This window comes from Suncus etruscus, chromosome X (assembly GCF_024139225.1).
Source record: "Suncus etruscus isolate mSunEtr1 chromosome X, mSunEtr1.pri.cur, whole genome shotgun sequence".
Taxonomy (NCBI): Eukaryota; Metazoa; Chordata; class Mammalia; order Eulipotyphla; family Soricidae; genus Suncus; species Suncus etruscus.
In genome coordinates, this window is record NC_064868.1 from 39634652 (window position 1) to 39651621 (window position 16970).

Below are 16970 nucleotides of genomic sequence, written 5' to 3' on the forward strand. Positions count from 1 at the left end.
CCCAATTGAAGGATTGAAGGCTACCCAATCATACATAAGACTGTTGCCAATATACTTTGGCATCCAAAGTATACTTAAAAAGCAGAGTTATGAGCAGTTTTCTCCAGTTTTTCTCATATTAACACTCTTAGCACTCTTCTCACTTTCCAACTACTATTCTACTTGTTTCTCTTGCATGTTGATTTCATATATGAAATAATTCTGAATTAGGAAGTTAAGGAAACTTTAGGAGCATTATCACACATCATCTCTGTGTCAGACTACATATTATTGTCATTGTCCCAGTGAGTCAGTATGTTTCATCTCTTGGTCCATCTTGGTTCTTGGTTTATTTTCCATAGGATAACAATAATTAGGTTATTGTATACACAGACTCAAAATTATCAAGATACTCTGCAAAAAAACACCAGGAACCAAACTCCCCCTGGGAAATTTCTAATATTGCTCTGGCTTCAACTTGCACCAGTTTTGATATGACATCTTGAAAATGAGGATATGGCAAAAATTTGATTTAAAAGCAGATTGCTGGCCAATGAACTCCGCTGGATCTCAGATGCCAGCACCCTTCTGCCTCTCTACTCTGCTGTCCTGAATTTTCGGCCAGATTTCATCCTGGGTGCGGCTCATCAGCCAGCCTGCCTTCCTGTGAGCCTTCCTGGGAGCCTGCCTTCCCATGAGCCTTCCTTGGAGGTGAGTCGACACGCCCAGAAAGGGAGGAGCCACTGAACTCCGCTGGATCTCAGATACCAGCACCCTTCTGCCTCTCTACTCTGCTGTCCTGCATTTTCGGCCTGATTTCACGCTGGGTGTGGCTCATCTGCAGCCTGCCTTCCCGTGAGCCTTTCGTGGAGGTGAGTCGACACGCCCAGAAAGGGAGGAGCCACTGAACTCCGCTGGATCTCAGATGCCAGCACCCTTCTGCCTCACTACTCTGCTGTCCTGCATTTTCGGCCTGATTTTATCCTGGGTGCGGCTCATCTGCCAGCCTGCCTTTCCGTGAGCCTTCCGTGGAGGTGAGTCCACACGCCCAGAAAGGGAGGAACCAGAGGACCACGGTTGCTCCGCTCCCCTTCGCGACGGTGCACATCATTTAGCCGATGAATACAACCACAACATGTAGAAAAACCCGCAATACTAGTGTGACAATGGGGAAACAACACGGGCCAGCACAAGACATAGAGAATGAAGATGGCAACTCTGATGACTTGAGCCTGACCAACCACCTAGTCAGTCTCTCAGATAAGGAGTTTAGAGTTGCAATATGGAACATGTTCAAAGAACTCAAACAAAGTATAGAAGAGAACACTAATAAGAATCAGGAGAATATGAAGATAGAAATGAGAAAACTCCAAACTGAAATTTCAGATCAAATAACAGGTCTGAAAAACTGAGTAGATGAATTGAAGAAAAACATGGTTGAGATTTCCCACAGGTTAACAGCAGCTGAGGATAGAATCAGTACACTGGAAGATGAGATGCATAACAATTCCATACATCAGAAGAAATTGGAAAAAAGCCTCAAAGCAAATGATCAAACAATGGAAAAATTACTCAAAGAATGGGAACAGATGAAAATAGAAGTCTATGATAAGCTCAACAGAAACAACTTAAGAATCATTGGAGTCCCAGAGACTCAGGAAGAAAATCTCCAGGAAGAATAAACAGTCAAGAACATCATTAAAGAGAAACTACCAGAGCTAATGAATACATGCGATCAAATCCTGCATGCCCGAAGAGTGCCAACTAAAAGAGACCCCAGAAAAAACACCCCAAGACACATCCTAGTCACAATGACGAATCCTATCGATAGAGACAGAATTCTGAAAGCAGCAAGATCGAAAAGAGAAATTACATTCAAGGGAACATCCTTGAGATTTACTGCAGACCTGTCACCAGAAACACTCAAGGCCAGAAGGCAGTGGTGGGACATAGTGAAAAACTCAATGAAATAAATGCTTCGCCTAGAATACTGCACCCAGCAAAACTCACTTTCAGGTTTGAAGGAACAATACATAGTTTCACAGACAAACAACAGCTCAAAAACTTCACAGACTCAAAACCATTCTTAAAAGAAAAACTGAACGGCATACTTTAAGACAAGGCTTACCAACAGACACACCAAACTTTAATATAAAGATGGCACTAACTCCCAGGACAATTCTTTCTCTCAATGTCAATGGACTAAATGCACCAGTTAAGAGACACAGAGTGGCTAAATGGATCAAAAAACTCAATCCAACCTTTTGCTGCCTACAAGAAACGCACCTGAATAGTCAGAACAAACATAGACTCAAAATAAAAGGCTGGAGGAAAATCATCCAAGCAAACAACACCCAAAAAAAAAGCAGGAGTGGCCATACTAATATCAGATGATGCTTTGCAAGCACACATCAGGAAAGAAGAAGGGGCATACCTGAATAGCGTAATGACGCAGCTCATAGAATTAGAAAGTGCTCAACAAAAGGATCCAAAAATAGGGAAGCAGAAGGAAATAACAAAGCTGAGAGCAGAAATCAATGAAGTGGAAACCCGAAAAACCATCCAAAAGATCAATGAAAGCAGAAGTTGGTTCTTTGAAAAAATAAACAAGATTGATAGACCACTGGCAACACTAACAAAGAAAGAAAGAGAGAGAAACTTGATAACTCGTATTAGGAATGAAAAAGGACAGATCACTACTGATATGGTAGAGATTCAAAGGGTAATCAGAAACTACTTTGAGAAACTCTACGCCACTAAAAATGAGAACCTGGCTGAAATGGATAAATTCTTGGACTCTTATAATCTTCCACGATTGAATAAAGAGGATTTAGCATATCTAAACACACCCATTACTATTGAGGAAATTAAGAAAGTAATCAAATGTCTGCCCAAAAACAAAAGCCCAGGCCCAGATGGATTTACTAATGAATTCTTTCAAACCTTTCAAGAGGAACTACTACCAATCCTGGCAAGACTCTTTCATGAAATTGAAAAAACAAAAAAACTTCCAAATAGCTTTTATGAAGCCAACATCACCTTGATACCTAAACTAGACAGAGATGCTATGAAAAAAGAAAATTACAGACCAATATCGCTGATGAATGCAGATGCAAAGATCTTCAACAAAATCCTGGCAAATAGGATTCAATGCCTCATTAAGAAGATCATCCACTACGATCAAGTAGGTTTCATTCCAGGAATGCAAGGCTGGTTTAACATCCGTAAATCTATCAACATAATACACAACATCAAAAGCAAGAAAAATAAAAATCACATGATCATATCAATCGACGCAGAGAAAGCATTTGACAAGGTCCAACACCCATTCTTGATCAAAACTCTCAGTAAGATGGTGTAGCAGGTCAGCCCCTGAAGAGGTTGACTGATGGTGGGGTGGAGAATGAGGCCCTTTTCTTCCAGCTCGGAGCACGCGTCTGCCACCCTGTCTAGCCCACGGTTCTGAGGTGAAACGGCGGGTAAACAGCTCGCAGACAATCAGGCTCGTGGAAATATTTGCTTTATTCGGATGGACAAAACTGAAGTCCAAAGACTCAGATTCAATTCCAGCCAGCAAAAGGCCCTCGCCTTCCACAGACCCTTGCTCTTATAGTCCAGAGTCAGGTCCCACCCAATGGTGGGATCAGATACCAACCAATGGTGGAAGCAGAATCAGGTCCTACCCTAGGGTGGGGGCAGAATGCCAGGTCACACCCTAGGGTAGGGCACAATCACCTAATCAGATTAGGGTGAGCAACATAGTAATCCCCAAAATATTTACATACACAACAAGATGGGAATGGAAGGAACATTTCTCAATATAGTTAAGGCCATCTACCACAAGCCAGAGGCAAATATTGTCCTCAATGTAGAAAAACTGAAAGCCTTTCCTCTAAATTCTGGCACAAGACAAGGCTGTCCTCTCTCACCACTCCTATTCAACATAGCACTGGATGTATTTGCCATAGCGATTAGGCAAGAAAAAGATATCAAGGGAATCCAGATAGGAAAGGAAGAAGTCAAGCTCTCACTGTTTGCAGATGACATGATACTCTACTTAGAAAACCTCAAAGACGGGGTTAGATGTTTTTTTCTTGTAAAGTTCTGTCAGTGCCTTGTATATTTTGGAGATTAGCCCCTTATCTGATGGGTATTGGGTGAATAGTTTCTCCCACTCAGTGGGTGGCTCTTGTATCCTGGGCACTATTTCCTTTGAGGTGCAGAAGCTTCTCAGCTTAATATATTCCCATCTGTTAATCTCTGCTTTCACTTGCTTGGAGAGTGCAGTTTCCTCCTTGAAGATGCCTGTAATGTCCTGTAGTGTTTTGCCTATGTGCTGTTCTATATATCTTATGGTTTTGGGGCTGATATCGAGGTCTTTAATCCATTTGGATTTTACCTTTGTACATGATGTTAGCTGGGGGTCTAAGTTTAATTTTTTGCAAGTGGCTATCCAATTGTGCCAACACCACTTGTTGAAGAGGCTTTCCCTGCTCCATTTAGGATTTCCTGCTCCTTTATCAAAATTAGATGGTTGTACGTCTGGGGAACATTTTCTGAGTATTCAAGCCTATTCCACTGATCTGAGGACCTATCCTTATTCCAATACCATGCTGTTTTGATAACTGTTGCTTTGTAGTACAGTTTAAAGTTGGGAAAAGTAATTCCTCCCATATTCTTTTTCCCAATGATTGCTTTAGCTATTCGAGGGTGTTTATTGCTCCAAATGAATTTCAAAAGTGTCTGATCCACTTCTTTGAAGAATGTCATGGGTATCTTTAGAGGGATGGCATTAAATCTGTATAATGCCTTGGGGAGTATTGACATTTTGATGATGTTAATCCTGCCAATCCATGAGCAGGGTATGTGTTTCCATTTCCGTGTGTCCTCTCTTATTTCTTGGAGCAGAGTTTTATAGTTTTCTTTGTATAGGTCCTTCACATATTTAGTCAAGTTGATTCCAAGATATTTGAGTTTGTGTGGTACTATTGTGAATGGGGTTGTTTTCTTAATGTCCATTTCTTCTTTATTACTGTTGGTGTATAGAAAGGCCATTGATTTTTGTGTGTTTATTTTGTAGCCTGCCACCTTGCTATATGAGTCTATAGTTTCTAGAAGCTTTTTGATAGAGTCTTTAGGGTTTTCTAAGTAGAGTATCATGTCATCTGCAAACAGTGAGAGCTTGACTTCTTCCTTTCCTATCTGGATTCCCTTGATATCCTTTTCTTGCCTAATCGCTATAGCAAGTACTTCCAGTGCTATATTGACAAAGAAGAAATACGCATGGCCAAAAGACACATGAAAAAATGTTCCACATCACTAATCATCAGGGAGATGCAAATCAAAACAACGATGAGATACCACCTCACACCCCAGAGAATGGCACACATCACAAAGAATGAGAATAAACAGTGTTGGCGGGGATGTGGAGAGAAAGGAACTCTTATCCACTGCTGGTGGGAATGCTGTCTAGTTCAACCTTTATGGAAAGCGATATGGAGATTCCTCCAAAAACTGGAAATCGAGCTCCCATACGATCCAGCTATACCACTCCTAGGAATATACCCTAGGAACACAAAAATACAATACAAAAACCCCTTCCTTACACCTATATTCATTGCAGCTCTATTTACCATAGCAAGACTCTGGAAACAACCAAGATGCCCTTCAACAGATGAATGGCTAAAGAAACTGTGGTACATATACACAATGGAATATTATGCAGCTGTCAGGAGAGATGAAGTCATGAAATTTTCCTATACATGGATGTACATGGAATCTATTATGCTGAGTGAAATAAGTCAGAGAGAGAGAGAAAAACGCAGAATGGTCTCACTCATCTATGGGTTTTAAGAAAAATGAAAGACACCCTTGTAATAATAATTTTCAGACACAAAAGAGAAAAGAGCTGGAAGTTCCAGCTCACCTCAGGAAGCTCACCACAAAGAGTGATGAGTTTAGTTAGAGAAATAACTACATTTTGAACTGTCCTAATATTGAGAATGTATGAGGGAAATGTAGAGCCTGTTTAGGGTACAGGCGGGGGTTGGGTGGGGAGGAGGGTGATTTGGGACTTGGGTGATGGGAATGTTGCACTGGTGATGGGTGGTGTTCCTTTTATGACTGAAACCCAAACACAATCATGTATGTAATCAAGGTGTTTAAATAAAAAAAAAATTAAAAAAAAAAAAAAAAAAAAAAAGAAAACCTCAAAGACTCTACCAAAAAGCTTCTAGAAACAATAGACTCATATAGCAAGGTGGCAGGCTACAAAATTAACACACAGAAATCAATGGCCTTTCTATACACCCATACTAATAAGGAAGAAATGGACATTAAGAAAACAACTCCATTCACTATAGTGTCACACAAACTCAAATATCTTGGAATCAACTTGACTAAAAATGTGAAGGACCTATACAAAGAAAACTATAAAACTCTGCTCCAAGAAATAAGAGAGGACACGCAGAAATGGAAGCACATACCCTGCTCATGGATTGGCAGGATTAACATCATCAAAATGGCAATACTCCCCAATCACTGTACAGATTTAATGCGATCCCCCTAAAGATACCCATGATATTCTTCAAAGAAGTGGATCAGGCACTTTTGAAATTTATTTGGAACAATAAACACCCTCGAATAGCTAAAGCAATCATTGGGAAAAAGAATATGGGAGGAATTACTTTCCCCAACTTTTACCTTTACTACAAAGCAATAGTTATCAAAACATCATGGTATTGGAATAAGGACAGTCCCTCAGATCAGTGGAATAAGCTTGAGTACTCAGAGAATGTTCCCCAGACATACAATCACCTAATTTTTGATAAAGGAGCAAAAAATCCTAAATGGAACAAAGAAAGCCTCTTCAACAAGTGGTGTTGGCACAACTGGGTAGCCACTTGCAAAAAATTGAACTTAGACCCCCAGCTAACATCATGTACAAAGGTAAAATCCAAATGGATTAAAGACCTCAATATCAGACCCAATACCATAAGATATATAGAACAACACGTAGGTAAAACAATCCAGGACATTGAGGCTAAAGGCATCTTCAAGGAAGAAACTGCACTCTCCAAGCAAGTGAAAGCAGAAATTAACAGATGGGAATATATTAAGCTGAGAAGCTTCTGCACCTCAAAGGAAATAGTGCCCAAGATACAAGAGCCACCCACTGAGTGGGAGAAACTATTCACCCAATACCCATCAGATAAGGGGCTAATCTCCAAAATATACCAGTCACTGGCAGAACTTTACAAGAAAAAAACATCTAATCCCATCAAAAAGTGGGGAGAAGAAATGAACAGACACTTTGACAAAGAAGAAATACACATGGCCAAAAGACACATGAAAAAGTGCTCCACATCGCTAATCATCAGGGAGATGCAAATCAAAACAACTATGAGATACCACCTCACACCACAGAGAATGGCACACATCACAAAGAATGGGAATAAACAGTGTTGGCGGGGATGTGGGGAGAAAGGAACTCTTATCCACTGCTGGTGGGAATGCCGTCTAGTTCAACCTTTATGGAAAGCGATATGGAGATTCCTCCAAAAACTGGAAATCGAGCTCCCATACGATCCAGCTTTACCACTCCTAGGAATATACCCTAGGAACACAAAAATACAATAGAAAACCCCTTCCTTAGACCTATATTCATTGCAGCACTATTTACCATAGCAAGACTCTGGAAACAACCAAGATGCCCTTCAACAGACGAATGGCTAAAGAAACTGTGGTACATATACACAATGGAATATTATGCAGCTGTCAGGAGAGATGAAGTCATGAAATTTTCCTATACATGGATGTACACGGAATCTATTATGCTGAGTGAAATAAGTCAGAGAGAGAGAGAGAAAAACGCAGAATGCTCTCACTCATTTATGTGTTTTAAGAAAAATGAAAGACATTCTTGCAATAATAATTTTCAGACACTAAAGAGAAAAGAGCTGGAAGTTCCAGCTCACCTCAGGAAGCTCACCACAAAGAGAGATGAGTTTAGTTAGATAAATAACTACATTTTGAACTGTCCTAATAATGAGAATGTATGAGGGAAATTGAGAACCTGTTTAGTGTACAGGCGGGGGTCGGGTGGGGATGAGGGAGACTTGGGACATTGGTGATGGGAATGTTGCACTGGTGATGGGTGGTGTTCTTTATATGACTGAAACCCAAACACAATCATGTATGTAATCAAGGTGTTTAAATAAAAAAAATAAAAGCAGATTGCCCTATCTAATCACCTAACGGTAAGATGAAATCTGAAGAAATGTCTCCATTGATCTGTGAAAAAAACCGATTGCTAACTACAGAAGACTGACTTTGACAACCATGACTGACCAGAGCTTATTCTGGGACCAATAAGAAAGACCCTAGCCTAGGCTTTGACATAGGATTTGTACAAAAACCAAGATCTCTAATTCCAGAAGTATGACTAACAACTGTGATTGAGCAGAATTTCTGGAACCATAATGAAAGACTCTATCCTAGGATCTGTGCAAAAACCAAGAACACTAATTACAGAAGACTGATTACAACAACAGTGATGAAACAGAACTTAGAGAACCATAAATTGACACTCTATCCTAGACTTCATCCTATGCAAATACCAAAAATCACTTTTTACAGAGGCCTGATTTTCTCAACCACAACTGAGCAAAATGTTTCTTGTCACTAAAATAAAAACAAACCAAAAAAACATTGGGGCGTGAAAATGAGTGTGTATGGAGTCTGTAGTTGTTCCCATGGCAGTATGCTTCATGAGCAGAAAAACCCTGTATCTCTTTAGGCAAAGGAAATTCCTTTTCTAATTTCCTCAATACCTAATGTGCCTATGCAAAAAAAGAGGGGAGCACTAAAACCTTGCCACACCAGTCCTCCTTTCTTCAGTTTTTTTATTTTTTCTTCTTTTTATTTTTCCCCTTCTTTAATTTTTATTTTTCTTTATTGTGGTTATTGTTTGGTGATTGTTCTTTTTTTCAGGGTGCTTTTTGTGTAGTTACCAATTTTTTATTTTGTTTGTTTTTTGTTATGTTTTTATTCTTTTTTACCTTTTTTTCTTTTCAATTGATATTTATCCTCCCATTTTTTTTAATTTTTTGTCCAACAGAACCACACAACTTGAAACATCATGTTCTGCCTCATGAATTGAAGGGGGCGAAAAATGGATGGTACCAGCACCAAACAGTTGTAATAACATTGAGTGGAAATAAAAATGATCAAATTTTTTGTTTTTCTGGGGGATCTACACCCATTTGATGCTCAGGGTTTACTCCTGGCTAAGCGCTCAGAAATTGCCCCTGGCTTGCGGGGACCATATGGGATGCCAGGAGATCGAACCACGGTCCTTCCTTGGCTAGCGCTTGCAAGGCAGACGCCTTACCTCTAGTGCCACCTCTCTGGCCTCAAAAATGATTTAAACACCAAATCCAAAGTCAAAGACAACATAATTGATACCCATTTTACAACAAGCTATACACATAGGGGAGCAGTGACACTATCACTCCTGGGGTGGGGGCAAATAAGGGAGATATCGGATGCATGCTGGGAACAGGGGTGGAGGGAAGACACACCGGTGGTGGAAATGGTCCTGATTCATTGTCACTATGTACCTTAAATATTTCTGTGAAAGATATGTAATTTACTTAGGTCACAAAAATTATTTAAAAAATTATCAAGGCACCTTGGGAATATTAGATTTGGATTACTGAACATTATTTCCTGACTACAACTCCAAAAAGACCACTATGTAAAATGACAGACTAGTCTTTAAATTATAAGTGGTCAGCCCAGGGTGCCTATGGCTAGCTTTACTGCCCAGAGCCCCCAACATACCAGTGGAAGACACCCAGAAGTGCTGGCATGTGGAGTCTCCTGAGTGCAGCCCCTGCCTCTGTAGTTTGTGTATGCGTAGGGGAGGGGTTTCTTTCCCTCACCCTCCCCCAGGGCCCGATTTACCAGGCTCGGCCCTGAAGACAAGTCTGGCGTGGGGGGGATCTCAGTCCCCTGGACTAAGTGTTCAGCCCAGGAGCCCTCCCATAGGTAGTTTTTAGTGCCATTGTAAAACACCACGTAGGGAATGAATAGTTAGAAATATAAGTATGGTTTAAAACTATTCGTTCACAGAATTTTTTCTTCTGCAATTCAACATTATAAGTCACAAATCTAGTTCCTTCCTGAGACATCCACCATGGTCTAATTTATTGTGTGCCCTTTTTGGAAAAAAAAGTCAGCGATGATTTTTATGTAGTATAAAGAAATACCCTTTTAGGTAGTATAAACAGAATTTTTTTTTAGTACTCTTAAATATTCCAAGAGAGATTCTCAGCTCTTTGATCATTTGATTACCTTCTTGACACTTCATTTTACTAGTGTACACCCTGCTCAAGTGTGACAATTTAGTCTTGGTGAGGTGATGACTAAATAGTATAAATTACATAACTATAATGAGCACTGACCTTAGATAGGCAGACAATTCTCCTTTAATTTTTGGCTTTCTATGCACTAAATGTGTAAAGGCATGATGGTGGTAATGTGAATAAACACACACGTGCATGTGTCTATGGAATAATGATTTAGCCTATCTAAGATCCACCTTCTTTATCTTTCAAACAGAGCAGGTTATGGACTTATCATAGAAATGAAAATAAATCCGCAATAAGATATTGTCTTATTGTGGTGAGAGTGACCTATATAAAAATGATTGTAAGCAAGTATTGTCAATGATATAAGGAAAATGTTCTGGTACATTGTGGATATATAAATTGGTATGGCTTCTATGAAAACAAATGAGATTACTTTAAAATAAAAATAGAAGCTCCTATAATACAGTAATACAACTTATACTAAAAATGTATCTGAAAGATATTAAAACATTAATTCAAAAGTTTATGTTTCATCCCAATGTTTATAGCAGTACAATCTACAAAAACCAATGCATGGAGTAATCCTAAATACCCATCTGCACATGACTAGATAAAGAAGCCACACACATACACATACATACATACATACATGCATACATACATATATACATACTCAATGCAATGGGTAGATCACTTTTTTGCTGGCAAGATAACTCTGAAATGGGGTGGTAGATATTATTAGTTTTATATACATATAGAGGTATAAAACTAAAATATTGAATTTTCACAGTATTGTTAATCCATGGAAATTAAATTAAAAATAGGTTTGGGGCAATAGGCTAGAGCCTGCGCCTATGTATCTCAGGGCCCCAGGTTAGATTTCTGGCAAAATATGACTACTGCTGCATGTAGCCCTGGTTGCATGTAGAACTGCCTGACACAATAGAAGCAAACAATAAAATATGATTGTTAATACTTTCTAAAGATGTTGAGAGATGGAAAGTCTAACACCTAAGAAATCTCACTAAGTGCAAATATTATGTACATATTAATAGAAGGACGTAGAGTTTGGTGGTATTAATGTGGCATAATTTTGGTAGTTTCTCCAGTTTTCAGTCTTGAAAAAATATAATGACCTCCCCATTGTCACACTTATGCTGTGGGTTTTTCTACGTGTTGTGGTGGTACTCATTGGCTAGGTGGAGTGCACGGCCGTGAAGTAAAGTGGAGCGGCCGTGCTCCTCTGCTTCTACCCCTTATAGGTGGGCTTAAGGGGGCCAGCAGAGTCAGCTTTATCCGCAACTCCGGCCCCCAAACACTCACCTCAGCCGAGGCAAGCCGTCAGGGGATGAACGCCAGAGAAGATCAAAGTTCCCAGGTTGATGCAAGCCTGGGAAAGTCCCAAAATGTCTGCCAAGCTTAAGGGGCCCAGCAAAAGTCTCTTATCCACAACTCCAGCCAAAAAGACACACCTCAGACGAGGCACGCCTTGAAGGAATTAATGCCAGAGAAGATCAAAGTTCCCAGGTTGGTGCAAGCTGGGGGAGGCCCCAAAATGTCTGCCAAGCTTAAGGGGCCCAGCAAAAGTCCCTTATCCACAACTCCAGCCGAAAAGACACACCTCAGCGGAGGCACGCCTTGAAAGGATTAATGCCGGAGAAGATCAAAGTTCCCAAGTTGATGCAAGCCCGGGGAGGCCCCAAAATGAAAAAAACAACTAACCCCATCAAAAAATGGGGAGAAGAAATGAACAGACACTTTGAAAAAGAAGAAAGGCAAATGGCCAAAAGGCACATGAAAAGATGCTCAACATCACTAATCGTCAGGGAGATGCAAATCAAAACTACTATGAGGTACCACCTCACACCACTGAGATTGGCACACATCACAAAAAAGGAAAACAAGCAGTGCTGGCGGGGATGTGGAGAGAAAGGAACTCTTTGTCACTGCTGGTGGGAATGCTGTCTAGTACAACCTTTATGGAAAGCGATATGGAGATTCCTTCACAAACTGGAAATTGAGCTTCTATACGATCCAGCTATACCACTCCTAGGAATATACCCAAGGAACACAAAAATACAATACAAAAATCCCTTCCTTACTCCTATATTCATTGCAGTGCTATTTACAATAGCCAGACTCTGGAAACAACCAAGATGCCCTTCAACAGATGAGTTGCTGAAGAAACTGTGGTACATATACACAATGGAATACTATGCAGCCATCAGGAGAGATGAAGTCATGACATTTTCCTATACATGGATGTACATGGAATCTATTATGCTGAGTGAAGTAAGTCAGAGGGAGAGAGAAAGACGCAGAATGGTTTCACTCATCTATGGGCTTTTAGAAATATGAAAGACATTTTTAACAGTATCTCAGAGACAAGAGAGATGAGGGCTGGAAGGGGCAGCTCAGGACATGAAGCTCATCACATAGAGTGATGAGTGCAGTTGGAGAGATGACTACACTGAAAACTATCATAACAATGTGAATGAATGAGGGAAGTAGAAAGCCTGTCTCGAGTACAGGTGTAGGGGGTGGGGAGGAGGGAGATCTGGGAAATTGGTGGTGGGAATGTTGCACTGGTGAAGGGGGGTGTTCTTTACATGACTGTAATCATACAACTATAATCATGTTTGTAATCTCGGTGTTTAAATAAAGATAAAAAATAAATAAATAAAAAGAAATACTTAATTTTTTTCTAAAACAAGACATAAAGACCCCCCAAACTGGCAGAAGTCCGTTAAAAATTTTACATTCTCAAAATGAAAAAATTTTAGAATGACTGAACCTCGGTTCAAGAGTCCAAGGAAATAGCTAACAGCACTAGCTTGTTTAGTAATCAAGAAATAATCATTTTTATGTGTTAAGTAAGCAAGGGGAATTAGGTGAAAAAAAGCACATTAGGAAAACATGGAAGAGGTTTACTGGGTCACGAGTGTAACATGTAAACTCGGGATCTAGGTGAGTTTGGACTGGTAGGGCAGCTCCAAGTGTTCAAGATCTGCGGGTGCACTCCATCTCCAGCACCCAAGAGAGCCTGGAACAACCCTTGAGCTGAGAACAGCCACTGAACATGCAGAAGGTAGTTAAAAAAAAAAAAAACCCACAAACCCTTGTAGCTGAAACAATAACACAGCAGGTAGAATGCTTGCATGCCTTGCAGGCAGCCAAACTGGGTTTAATCCCCAACGTCCCAGAGGGTCCACAGAGCCTTCTAGGAGTGACCTCTGAGCACAGAGCAAGGAGTAGCCCCCGAGAACCAATGGGTGTGGCCTGAAAACTAAAAACAAAAGAAAAAAATATATAATGACCTGTGATTATATTGAATTACATTGATTACATGTGATTACATTGTGATTACAGCTACCTGTCGTAGCTTCAATGGTCATAGTTAATTCTGCTTCTAGATTTATCTCCTAGTAATAGCACATGCCCGATAACGTCATTTTAATGTCTCTTCTGGCTCAGTAGGAAGATGTAATATCTACTAATTCTTCATGCTATGCTTCAAAAATAAGACAAGTTACACAATATTAAAATAAACTAAGGATGGAGTAAAAAGTATCAGAGTTAAGGCACTTGCCTTGCACGTGGCCAATCCTGGTTCAGACCCTGGCACCGCATAAGTGACCTCTGAGCACAGAGCCAGAAAAAGGCTCAATGCACTTCTGGGTTTTTCTCCCAAAATAATTATAACTGCAAGAGTTAAATTTTTTGTTTGTTTTTTGGGCCACACCCATTTGATGCTCAGGGATTACTCCTGGCTAAGTGCTCAGAAATTGCCCCTGGCTTGGGGGACCATATGGGACGCAAGGGGATCAAACTGCAGTCCTTCCTTGGCTAGCGCTTGCAAAGCAGACACCTTACCTCTAGCGCCACCTCACCGGCCCCAAGAGTTAAATTTTTAAGAACTAATGTTTTACCGCAGTCTACTTTGATCTCACAGAGGGCATGTAACAAAATGATGCCTTCATTTAAACTATAATTTATCAAAATGTGTTTACTTATGAAGCTTCCTTTACTAACAAAATCAAAATCACCTATATAGTAGGAACGATTTTAGTCATTATTGAATAAAATTTAATCAGTGTTAGCAAACAGGAAAGTGAGTCAGATTAATTTACCAAATGCCAATTTTAGACCACATTTATTAAGTGTACACCATGAGCCAGACTCTAAAAGAACAGAAATAAAACATAATATCCTATATTTTATTACTGTGTAATGAGTGCATGCAAAAGCCATTGTAGCATTCTTGCCTTGCAGATGACCCAAGTTTGAACCCCAGCACCCCACAAGTTCCCCCAGAGCCAGGAATACTTCTCAGCATAGCCAGGTGTGTTCCCCCTCAAAAAATACTGAGTGTCTCCTTTACATCAAGATCTTATAGAGGTTTTGGCAAAATCTCAGAGTTACAGAGTTTGAGAAGGACTGTAAATCAATGGAGATTGTGTAGAACAGAAGTTGGCAACACCCTGTAAATGACAGAAAATGCCTCATGGGGGATAATAGAATTCATCTAGGCCTTGAAGAGTGGGAATTCATCTGCATGTGTAGCATGTGCCAGGTAGAGAGAACTTGATCAAAAGCCTTAGCAGCATTGATATAAGCATAGTGAATACAGAGAATATAGGAAGCAACTTGGACTAGCTGAATGATCCCAGTGGGAATATCAAGCAATAAAGTTGGAAAGCAAGGATGAGCTCAATTGCAAAGACTAGGGAATTAGTCAAATGGGGTCCTAAGGTGGCTCTGATATACTTTATGGGGTTGACATGCTGCCATCATATTTTGTAAGCTTTTCCTCTGTGTTTGGTTGCTACCTTGTTTCTGTGTTCATGTAAAAATATCATTTTTCTTTCAGGGGAAGCACGGGTTCTTCAGATCTTAATGAACAAGAAGTCGGTCCTGTAACCCCAAAGAGCTACTGGAGCAGTGGAATGTCTCCAGTCACTCAGAAATCACCGGCCCCAAGCACACGCAGTGTGACCTCAGGCAGCAGTACAGTAAGTGTACAGATGTGAAGGGACACTTTTGTTGTTTCTTTTTTTTTTTTCTGAGGCCACAACATTGATTCTCCGGGGTTAGTCCTTGCTAAGAATTCAGAAATTACTCCGGATTATATGGGATACCAGAGTATGAATCTGGATTGGTCATGTGTTAGGCAAGAACCTTATTCTGGCCATGCAGGAACATTTGCTTCTGAAAAAATAACACACCACCTTGCAGTTTCTGCTCTCTGTCTTAAAGCTTTTCTTTAAAATGTTAATGGTAGAAGTTTCTTTATCAGAATAAAACACCCTTTGCACCTAGCATGAAATTTAAATGAGGAAATAGAAACAGGAGGTTTCAAATTGGCATTTGTATGATATGGTTTAAATAATTTTTTTGTTTAAACAAAATATAAATAAACTTTACAAAAGTTTCCAATTTTGAACCTCCATGTTACCACTAACATGTGTTGTTTCTGGCCTTTTTGATATAGGCCATTCTTATTGATGTAGGATATTTTATTGTATTATGACTTCTATTTCCTTGATAAATGTTTATGAGAGATTGTTATGTACTTGTTGGCCATGTGTATATGTGATAATGTGATAATGTGTCTGTTCAGCTCTTCTCTTCATTTTTGTTTCGATTTTGAGCCATGTCCAGTGATGTTCAGGAAATACTTTTGGAACTTCACTCAGGGATCATTATGAATGGGATTGGGGGACCAGCTAGGGTGCCCAGGAGTTAGCTGCACATGAGTTGGTGCACCTGAGTTAGCTATATGCAAGGGAAACATCTTACTTACTGTACTTGGGTAAGGCTTTCCTTGCATGCATATGACTATGGCTCTATCCCTGGCACCACAGAGGCCCCTAACTAACCTCTAAAAGTGTTTCCTAATCACTGCCAAGTATAGCGGCCAAAGATGCAAACAAATAAACAAAAAAGAGTACAATTGGAACTTTGATAGGGATTACATTGAGTTTTAATATTTTGTGTAATGTGGTCATTTTGTTTAAGATTGTCCTTTCAAAACACTTTTATCAATTCATGAGCATGGCATACGCTTATATTTTCTTGTAAATTCTATTTATTTTAACAGTGACTTAGTTTATTATTATTATTTTATTATTATCATTCTTATTATTATCATTATGGTTAGGATCCAGAACTGGCAGTGCTCATGGCTTAATCCTGGCTTTTTACTCAGGGATCACTCTGGGCCGGTTGCAGGGATATATATGAAGAGCTGAGGATAAAATATATGTTGATTTATACAAGGCAAATGCCTTATCAATTGTAGTATCAATTCAGCCCAATGACTCGATTTTAATGTACAATTGTTCACTTTCTTTTTAATTTTTTTTCTTATACCACCACTCTGGCCCCACTGGCCACTATTTCTTTTTCTTATAATTTCTTTATTTAAACACCATGATTACAAACATAATTGTAGTTGGGTTTCAGTCATAACAAGACCACTTCCCCTGACAGTGAAACATTTCCATCACCGATGCCCCCATCTTGTCCCTCCTCCACTCCTGCCTATTTTCAGGAAAGGCTTTCTACAGTCCTCACTTACTGGCATTGTTAGGATAGTTCTCAGCATAATTCTTTCTC

The 16970-nt window shown here is 39.8% G+C and overlaps 1 protein-coding gene across 1 annotated transcript in view; it reads left to right on the plus strand.

Moving 5' to 3' along the window:
* The window catches only part of SYTL5 (synaptotagmin like 5), a 438357-nt gene that overhangs the window by 323526 nt on the left and 97861 nt on the right, over positions 1-16970 (plus strand). The window contains exon 7 of the mRNA XM_049767126.1: positions 15223-15364. Within this exon, the coding sequence (XP_049623083.1) occupies positions 15223-15364 (142 nt within the window). The remainder of the gene's footprint in view (positions 1-15222; positions 15365-16970) is intronic.